Genomic DNA, 10669 nt, shown 5'->3' with positions numbered 1-10669 from the left:
GTAGGGAAATCGACACTCCACATGGTGGGGTATTTGGGAAAAGTCAGTTGAAACTTGTTTTACATACGTGCAAAGTTCATACTTTTCTCTGCTTTGAGAGATTTTTAATTGGTCTTAATTTTACAACCAAAATTCTCAAAATTATTTTCCACGGAAATCTATAACAATGGCGAAAGATTATTCTAAGTAAATCTGTGCCTATGATTTTTTTTTTTTACTGGCACTATTTTTACAACTGTTGGCATTCCTATGAAAGCTGATTTGTCTTTCAAAGATCTGAGCTTATGTTCCCTGGAAATAAGTGTCCTGTGGTTTAGTTCAAGTGGAACAAAGTATTGCATAATTGTGTTGTTAAAGATACCTTATTAAATATTTGAATAGTTAAATGAAAAGATAAATTTATTTAGAATGCTTTACCTTAAGAATATATATCTTATTAATACTAAAAGAAAAGTCTGGTTTACTTTTTTATATCATAATAGGTATTATATTTAGAAGTTGGTTTTCTATCTTGGTGTGTATGTCTTAACTTGGGATAATACATGTTTATGCTATTTTTTCTTTTTTTTTTTTTTTTCCTTTTTAGAACTGTACTCCCGTGGAAATAACTGCACATGAGTACTGTCCAGTCTGCAAAGAAAAGGGCCGGATCCAAGTATTACGGACTTACCACATTAATTTTCAAGAGTCCATTTTCCTTTGTGAAAATCCTCAGGTATTGCACTAATTAACGGTTTTATTTGGTTGTGCAGAGGCCTTTATGTACAAGACTTTGTTGGTGGTAAGCAGACTGTTGAAACAGGACCCCTTTGAGTCCGTATGCTGGACGATGTTTGCCTGTACATAGACAAAACCATAACTAACCTGTGTACGTGCAGTGCTTAGGCATAGCTTGCTACCCTAAAGAATTAAAAAGAGTAGATTAAAATGAAGTGAGGAGAGTTTTGCTCACCTAACAGGGGAACACAAGTGGTACTAAATAAACTTTGTACACATCAAAATACAAGGTGAAAATTTGATGATCCATGTAACTAATACATGAATCTTGCAGATGTGAGTCTCCCATTTACCTTTCTTAAGTCTGGGTAATGCAAGTAGGTTTGTAATTGTAATTACAGTGTTTTGTTTTGAGTTTTTTTCCCTTGTAAGTTTAAGCTTAGCTGGATTTCTGTGCTGCTTAATATTTGGGTTGTGATTTTGCTGCCCCTTCCTTCGCCATTGCTCTGTGTATGTGGGGACCATACAGCAATCCCATATGGACTGGCACCCTTAAATCAGTAGATGGAGACTAGACTAGGTGTGGGTCTCTGAGTTGCTCTTCCCATCCCTTCCTGCTTTTAAATAATCACAGTACTGTTCTGGAGATTGGTAATAGTGGATTTGACTATATTCTGGTTGCAGAATAGCAATATGTGTGATGCCCTACCGTCACGTGGTCTAATGCATCAGCCTAGCCTGAAAGATACCCTGCCAGTTTTGGCACCAGTAGTCTCACAGGCACGAGAGGATAATGCCAAATCTGTACCCTAAAGTGGTGGATTTAGCAGAATAAGAGAAGAGGACTCTTTTTAGCAAAATTAGGTTGTTTTCAGGGCTTGGAAGCATTTACTGGAAAAGGGGCGTTGATTATCACTACTGACATATTTACTTCACAATTGCTTATAAGAGAGTGGTTGGATAAAACACTCTTCCTGGCATACGTATGTTGAATTTATGTATTGATTTCATTAAAATGTCACTTCACAGAAATCCTATGTTCTATTTTAAGAATATGGTGTGTACTTTTCTTAGCTCTTGGTCACCTGAAATTGCTTTTTAGATTTCACTGTCACTTTCTTTCCCCTAGTGTATCTACCCACTTGGCTATAAACCGTTAAACAGCATAATTATTTCTGCTGATTCAGAAAATCATCAAGTTCCAGCTACGCATAAGAAAAGAAAATTGCATGATGCCGGTGACTCTCCTCGTGTTGAATTACATCCCCAAAAAGCAAGAACTAGTAATGTAAATGTTGAGCACACCATTAATACAGACCCTGTTGTCAAACGTTATCAGAATGGCGTATGTCTTCCCAAGTCAAGCCTACATGATGTCTTGCAAAACCATCAGCAAAGGCCTAGTAACAATGGGGAGTCCTGCATGCAGAAGGAAACAACCAACAACACCAATAACCATCCAGAAAGTCCTCCTCAGACTCCTAGTCCCAGAACACAACGCTTGCCAAGTTCGGAACTTTGCTCAACATCACCCGAAACGCTGCTCAGAGATGATAAAGTTTCCCCTCATAACACAAATTTATGTCTTCAGTGGAGAAACAGGCATAATCTTTGTTGGTTAGATTGTATTTTGTCAGCACTGGTACACTTAGAAACGCTAAAATTTGCTCTGGCAGAAGAATATAATGATGGAAAATGTTTACTGCAGAAACTCTTAGCAAAATATAATCAAGCAACTGTGCTTCTCAATACCTGTAAAAGGAGTAAAGTAAAAGGTGAGTAAATTCAGCTGCTGTTTCTTGATAATCAGACTGATCTAAATTGCTACAAATACGTGGACAGCGCACTGCAGCTTGCCTCTGTTTCAAGACCACAAAAGCATGAGTTACAGCTCATTACCATGAATGTGTGCTTTATCTAACAGAACCCCGGTAACTCTGAAATTGTTTTTCTTGAGGCAAAATTGCACACGTTGAAAGCACCAAACACCGAGCATCTCTGGAACTTTTTTGTCACATCTCACGTAGAAAACTTCTGATTTGTTTATGTAATTGAGCTTTACTTTGTTTCTGTACCCTCTTCTGGTTAGCATATTAGGGTGCTATTATAATCATCTTCAGAAAAATTCCTGTTGTGGTTTTATATCCTGGCAGAAATGTGCAGTTGCATAGTAAAGCTGGGAATATATGTTCTCCTCTGGCTCCAGCTGCGCTTGTGGAAGGAATGCTTCCCCTGAGGTCTGTAGATGATAGTGTTTCCTAACCTGTTTCGGTCAAAATTAGTCAAACACGTTAACCTGGTTCATACTGTCTGGAAAGGGTGAGTGAGTACTCGCATGTGCAGCGTAACAGTTTTGAGGTGTGTAACCTCTGAGCGCAGGAGCAGCGACGGGGACAACCTTCCAGGCAGCACGGCTGTAGTCAGAGGAGGATGCATCTGCTAGTATGGCCCTTGGTCATTTTCTGTGCTGTGGATTCAGTTTTAAGACTCTTAAACTAAGATCTGCTTTTCTTAGTCCTTTTGAACTGACCCATTGGTGTCATAAGTCTGAACTTCTAAGAGATCATCTGTTAGAGAATTAATAGAGATCTCTGCTTAGCCAGTATCTTTCATGATTTCTTTTTTTTTTCAGTAGAGGTTTCAGGAAAAATCTGTGTTTGACTATACACAGAGTCCCAAAACAGCAACTTGAAGAATATCATATCTTTCCTGGGGAAAAGAATAGGTTTATCAAAACTGGTTTAGTCCACGTCATGGCAGAAAATCATACTATTTTACAGAGGGGAAAAAAAAAATCCAAAAACATTCTGCAGTGGTTCATACACTTTCCTTGCCAGAAAGTCAGGCTGCTTGATTTTAGGTTTTCAGCTATTACCTGGAAGCCCTCTACCATCACAGAACCTGTCCAAGATGATTTTCTTTCCTCTCTGTTGTGCTGTGTTTGCAAAGGAGCTCGGGTGTTCGAGAGCTCTTCCATGGGGATGTTAGGCGTTGGAATATAGTGTCCTTTGAGAGAACTTAAACCTTTCCATTTCCAGGAATTGCTGCACAACAAATCAGTTTATTTGAGCAACAGTGGAGAGGGGATTGGGTGAAAAGAGTTGTTGTAACATTTCTTCTGTGAAATTTTTCCGCATCTTTAACATGTGGTTGTTTTTAAAAACAACCACAAGCAACAGAGCTGCAAGAAAGTTATTTTTACCTTTTTTATATACGTAGGTTTTGTTAGTAAGAAGTCATTCCCACAGCTATTTTGAATCCTTCCTTTAATTTGTGCAGGTTATGATCATGATTCTGTAGTAAAAGTTATGTTTGTGCTCATGCTTAAAGAATGTGTTCGTGTATGAACAGCATAACTTGTAATTTTAAAATACATAATAAGGTATATAATGTGCCCTATTGTAAAAGTAATTGGTACTATTTAGGAAATTATTATTTAATCCGGAACAACACATGTAAATTTTTTTTATTATGGATTGTATGACCACTGCAAAGCATGTAAGCAAATTTTTGTACTTCTGATCTTCATGTTTACATTTTAAAATCTGCTCTTAATCTCTGATTCTCCAGGGTTTGCAATGTCTGGTTACATTATCCTCGACTGCCATTACTATCTAGCTACTGGCATAGACTCCTAGCCATTATTTAAGTCAGGCTGAGTAATTTCTGGTTAGCAGACTGCAGCAAAATGTGTGTAACTTCTGAAAATACTTCCCTAAATTTCAAATGAATTGACACCAAGCATTGGCTCTTTTACCAATAGTTTGAGGCAGATAGGTCAGTCTGAAAGGCATCGCTTTGCAGAGGATGAGGGGTTAGGGGTACGTGAGAATGAGAATGTTAGGGGTACATATGTATGTGGAAGGGTGGGGGTGTTACATATCAATACATGAAAGCATTTTTTTTTTCTTTAGATGTTCTTCCAAAAGCAGAATCACATCTCAATGAAATCAGAAACAGGATTTTTACACAGCTTCAGCCTCAGCTTAAGTGTGAATTGGGTAAGTCATTAATGCAGCATCTCAGGATTTGCTTTCAGGAAGATCTGTGTGTAAAGCCTTGTAGTATGTCAGTCCGTAAAAATACGTATGTACGTATGCATCCAAGACAGCTTGCAAATATTGTTTCTTGGCAACATACGCATACTTTAAAGTGTCACCAGCTGGTTTGTCCCTTGACTGTTCTTGACTTTTTAGAGAGCGTATTCTCATCTTTAACTCAGCTGCCATCATGAAATTTTTATTGATAACAACCTATTAACACAGATCAATCCCTTTAGTGTGAGGATTAGCGATACAGCCTTGAAGGGATAACAGGAATTAAAATCATAGCAATAAGCTTATCTTCTTCCTTTTTGAAGTACTGAAATCTGATTTTAAATATTCAGTGACTTTTTTTCTGCCCCATCTTCGAAGGTGCAAAGGAGAGTCCAATGTTTGCACTCCCTCTACTTTTACAACTGGATCAGCAAGTGGAGAAACTATTCTGGCATTCATTTTCATGGAATTTTGGATGTGTATGTTGTGGCTACAAATACCAGCACCGGTGAGATTTTTATTTTATTTAATTTAAGTAGCTTCTATATAACTGTTCTACCTTACCTATTTTAATCTGCATATAATAGTTGATTTTCTTTTGATCTCTAGGTTTTGTACAGCCATGCTCACTCTGGTATTTTGCTGAGAGTATAGAAAGTGGTGTGGTTCTAAAGAATATATGCCTAGTACACTTTTGCTGTGGAAGAATGCCTGTAATATTCATTTGGATTACAAAGAATCAGAGATTCTATCACATAATTTATCTGTTTTAAAGTAGTATTACAGGGAAGTAATTTCTTGAGGATTGATTTAGTTCTGTGTGGCTGCAGGTACAAGCTAGTCATTTAGGCTCCTTTCAGAGTCAGCAGAAAATGAGAGGCACCTTCGGAAGACAGGTCACTTTACTTGAAAAATACCCATTTCTGTCCACTATCTTAGGTTTATACAATAAAATCCTGGATCCCCAAGTGAGGTGAGATTAATGCTCTCTGTTACACTGCCAGCTAATGTGTAGTCCTGGTAAAGAGGAGGTGTTCAAAAGCCTTTGTTACATAGTGTGCTTTTTAAAAAAGCTGAAAAATCTAGGTTAGGTTGAATAAAAAGGAAGTCCTTTCTGTAGCTAATGAATGGGTAAACGACGTTGTTCCACTTCAATATCCCGTACATTGTATTTGCATACAATATAACCTCTCTGTAATCTCAGCTCTGAATGTACTGTTTTTTGAAAACAAGACCTTGTGTAACATGAATTCTGAGTTAATTTGTTACCGCTTCCTTCTCCTTGAGATTCTGTATTAGCTGGTAGATTATTTGGATCCTGGTACAAGCTCTATTTTATGTGGGAAAGGAAACAGAGATAACATGCTGAAGGAGAAAAGAGAAAATAACGTCAAACTGAAGGCCTCAGAGCTGCTGAGAACAAACAGTGACTGATACTGTTTGAGTTCAGTGCTGACTTGGGTGTGATGCAGCCACAGTGAAAGTCATATAAATGCTATGAATATGAATAAGATTTGGCTTTGTCTTAACATTTTTATAACATTTTTCTCCTAGTAAAGTGTGTGTATTCATTGTTTTCTGATCAGCAACGCAACTTACTCTTTTTTTCTGGTGTGCGTCCCCAGATGTAGGAAGACACTAACGACATTCACGAATATAATCCCTGATTGGCATCCACTTAATGCTGTTCATGTTGGACCGTGTAATAACTGTAGTGACAGATCTCAAAGAAGACAAATGATTCTGGAAAAGTAAGTTTGAATATGTAAACTGGAAAATAAAGTTCTGAGACTTCATTTAGTGAATGTATCTCTGTAAACTCAAGAGAATAGTTTGGTTTTGAGAGATCCTAAACTTTAAACTCTGATAAATACTCACTTTTAAAGATTTTAGATCATTCTTAAATGCTGAGGTGGCACATAGTTTTAAATAAGCAAGGAACACAGAGCAGTGTTTGACATGCTGACCAGCACACGTGTTTGAGCCAAGTCATAAATACTTACTTCCAGGTAGTAAATACAGCTGATATCCAGTGTCAGCCTTTCCACAACCCCTGCTGCTGGCAGATAAAACTGTTGTCTGATCATCTGTTTACTGGCTTGACTTGGGAACAGTGTCCTTCGCTGCTGTGGTTACGGCACAGTTGTCGCCTTGCTTTTTTCACCATTTCCCCACTCCCAAAATCTTATGTGGTCTTGGTTCTTTTCCCCTAATTGTAACAAAATGGAATATCCAGGTAGGGTATTCTTAATCCCTGACTACCAGCTTCTTGTGAAACTCTGCCAGCCGAACCCAGGACACAGAGTCCTGTGTGGAAGTGGAATAGTAGGGGCAGGACTCTTTGAAATGCCTCACTTTTTCAGTAGGAACCTTTACCACTGTTTTGTTGTAATAAACCGGTTCTTTATTGCTTCTTTATTAGAGTACCCTCAGTATTCATGTTACATTTCGTAGAAGGCTTGCCACATAACAACCTGAAGAACTATTCGTTCCTGTTTGAAGAAGACACCTACCAAATAACATCTATTGTTCAGTATCAGACAGATAAGAAGCATTTCATAACCTGGTCTTTGAATCCTGATGGTAAGAACCATAAATTCTATTATAATACTTCTCCAGTCTACACCAAATACTGTTTTATGGGTTTCTGCCATAGTCTTAACAGTCCGTATAATGACAAGGATTTGTTTTGTCAGTATTCTAAACTTCATTTTAAAATTTAGTGAGTAGTTGTGGGAAGTTTGTTAGGCAGGGTGAAGGTTTCGCTTTGGTTAACCTGATTTGTTGAGCAGTTCTGTCCTACACTGTACTTACCGGCAGAAGTTATTTGGGTAGAGTTGTTCCCTTTCATAGCTTTGTAAAACTTAAACACAGCTTGAGCATGGCTGTGGGACAAATTGTCTTGGTTATTTTGAAGCCAGTTATTAATCCATTCTTGGCTGCAAGCAAGGGAACCTATGGAAATACCAACGTTAATGAAGTGTCTTTTCATTTCTGAACCTTGCTGCACCTGAGGCATGAATCCATGTTAGAAACATTGCTGATGGTGTGATGGTTGTACCGTTGACAGGAACCCCATGGTCAGCGAAGGTGAAAAGTTGGTATTTTGATTCTCGTGCTTTTGTAGAGAATGGAGTGCAGTCTTATCAAGTGTTCTGACAACAGGAAAACTATCTAAACCATACCGCCAGAGTTTAAGAAGAAATAGGAAGAGGAGGTGGCTGGGAAGTGCCTAGTTAGGAATATCCTATAAATCATATATATCTGTTTTTAAATTCTTTAAGCTGTAAACTATTTGCTCATCATCTACGAACAATTTGCAGAGGATGAGGCAGGTTATTGAAATAAGCAGTTTCTCTTAAACCCTTGTGCCTCCCACCCAAGCGATGTAAAGGTCTACAGAGAAACCTAATTTGAGAGGTGGTTCTTCCCTCAGACCTGCGCACGTATTTTCAAACAAGACGCCAGCATCATTAGCTCAGACAAAAAAACCCAACCTTTAGCTTTGTTTTTTCGGTTGACCTACTCTGAGCTGTAATAATATTGCTGCAAGTTCTGCTTGGGTGTGATCTTTTTACGGTGGAAATCTCCCAGTTTTCTCTGATCTGACAAAAAATGGAGAAAAAAAACACCTTTATTTTCTGCTTGTCAGGGGAATAGGTTAATAAAAATATTTGACAAGTGTCTGAGGATAGTGACTTCAGTTTTAAACGTCTCTGAGTCTCTACACTGTTTGCCATTTATTTTTCAGGAACTTGGCTTGAATGTGATGATTTAAAGGGGCCATATTGCAAGACACATAAAAGATTCGAAGTTCCTCCTTCAGAGATTCATATTGTTATCTGGGAAAAGAAAACATCCAGTGTGCCAGAAGAACTGAATTCACAGTGCCAGAGTGAAAATATTGAAGGTTTTCATCTTAATAATGTACAGTCAAATTCCACAGTGTCGCCTTGTGGTTTTGATAACACTGTAGACAAAATACCTGCAGAACATCCCGAAGAGGATTCTGTGAGAACTCCAGATAAGAAGCAGCAGCTGGTAGCTGAGGATGAAAATATTGGTCATCGTGGATTAGAAAGTCTGGCAAGCGATGATCTTGTAACACTGATGCTTGAAGAAATTCACGTTGACTCAGAAGGTAAATCGCTGCTGAACGGACAGGTGGTGGGAGGAAATAACTGTGGTGTTTTGGAATCAGCTTTTTCGCCTAACGCTCCGTGTACAGCAGGGTTTGCTGGAACTAGTCTTGCTGTGAACAATAAATGCATGTTGTATGAAAATTCCAGCATTTGCTTACCTCTAGAAGAGTTGAACGCAGCAAATAATACTCCTCCTGTGCCCAAAAGACACAACCCTGACCCATCTGACTCATCCCTTGCTCCAAGAACAGGTAACAGAGCTGAATTCCCTAACAGAGAGCGTGCATTAAATTCAGAACTACAGCTAAGCAAGAAGTTGTCACCTGTAGAGAATATTATGCAAAAATCACCTGGCTTCAAAGACACGAGCAAAATTGTGGTTAATTCTCAGGTTGCCAATTCTGCTGCTGCCAATAATTCCCTTCAGCCTTCACACACAGACCAAAAGAGAGGATCTGCAGGAAGCTGGGTAAAGAAATTACTAAGCAAGAATACTTCTTGTACGCCTTCCAGTGCCTCAGCTCTCAAGAATGAGATAAGTTGCAAAACCCCCTCAATGCAAAAAATAAGCGAAGTGCGGTTGCCAGTCAAGGGAGCAAGTAACTTCGGTGGATTTCAAAGCAGAGGTACAAACAGACCGGCCGAGACCCCCCGGTCGGTGCTTCCTCGGAGTAATAACGCTCATCCTTTATCCAATTTCAAAGGGTTTTGTCAAAGCGCTCCTCTTCCAACAGCAAGCCATGCCGCTGTCGAAGGCCCGGCTTGGAATAAGTCAGGAAGCACGTTGGGTGCCGCGGGTAGAGTGAGTCAGTCCCATTCACCCTGCTGTAACTCTGGGAAGGCAGGAGAGTCGGATAGTGACAAAACGAAAAAACTTCGCCTAAAACTGTTAAAAAAACTTAACGCTAAAAAGAAGAAGTTGGCTTCACTGGACAGGTTAGCCCTGGAACAGACAGCAGGTGAAAAACCTGCGAGCGGAGCTGTAAGCATCCCGTTGCAGAGCGCGCCCCGCAGCGACAGTGAATTGCTGCAGAGCTTCCTAAGGGAGCTGCAGTACCAGATCGATGTCGCGGGTAACGGATCTGCGCTGAACGCGAACACTCTGCCGGGCTGCACCAGCCATAGTGACGGCGATGAAATACTGGCGGAATTACTGTCCCCTGCTTCGACTGTTGCTTCCTTAGAGGCTCCAAAAAGTGAAGATGAATGTATGTATATGGAAATGGTGGATAGCAGCGCTGCGACGACGGCGTCCGATGAGAAGACGGGTGTGCCACGTGCGGCCGTGACAAGCCAGGACCACAATTACTACAGTCCTGTAAAGGGCAGTCACTCGGAACTTCATACAATGAGCAAACCCAGCGTGAAAAAACTTGCTTTTGAAAGCCCTACACGGGAAGATATCCTCGAAGACCTGTTCTCCATGTCAGCGCCAAGCTCGATGGCGGGTGACATAGATTTACCCCATTTTGATGAGGCTCTCTTTGAAACTTGGTAAATACTCAGTTTCTTGGTTTTAAGCATTTTTTAATATGTATGTTTTGAAGCAAAGCACTATTAAATTATATTTTCTAATTAATTTAATTGCACTCTGGCTGTACTTGAACAATTTACATTTGAGGTTGTTTTTTTTCTTAAAATTTTATTGTTGCAGACAAATACGGTTTTAATGCATTTTATTTTCTGAGAAGCAGTCATTTCAGCTGTCAGATACGGTGATGATTTTTAATTAAAAGCTCCTATGAGTCTTAATTTTTGCTGCTTTTAATGTGG

The 10669-nt window shown here is 39.3% G+C and overlaps 1 protein-coding gene across 1 annotated transcript in view; it reads left to right on the top strand.

Moving 5' to 3' along the window:
* Nucleotides 1–10394, top strand: part of USPL1 (ubiquitin specific peptidase like 1) — a 10418-nt gene extending 24 nt beyond the window's left edge. Inside the window, exons 1-8 of the mRNA XM_010147917.1 lie at nt 1–42; nt 587–715; nt 1847–2492; nt 4632–4718; nt 5133–5262; nt 6380–6505; nt 7177–7337; nt 8506–10394. The exon at nt 1–42 is cut by the window's left edge and continues 24 nt beyond it. Of these exons, the coding sequence (XP_010146219.1) occupies nt 1–42; nt 587–715; nt 1847–2492; nt 4632–4718; nt 5133–5262; nt 6380–6505; nt 7177–7337; nt 8506–10394 (3210 nt within the window). The remainder of the gene's footprint in view (nt 43–586; nt 716–1846; nt 2493–4631; nt 4719–5132; nt 5263–6379; nt 6506–7176; nt 7338–8505) is intronic.
* Nucleotides 10395–10669: the final 275 nt, after the last annotated feature.

The sequence above is a fragment of the Eurypyga helias genome, unplaced genomic scaffold, assembly GCF_000690775.1.
Source record: "Eurypyga helias isolate BGI_N326 unplaced genomic scaffold, ASM69077v1 scaffold10600, whole genome shotgun sequence".
NCBI classification, from domain to species: Eukaryota; Metazoa; Chordata; class Aves; order Eurypygiformes; family Eurypygidae; genus Eurypyga; species Eurypyga helias.
This window is presented reverse-complemented; position numbering and strand designations above follow the sequence as displayed.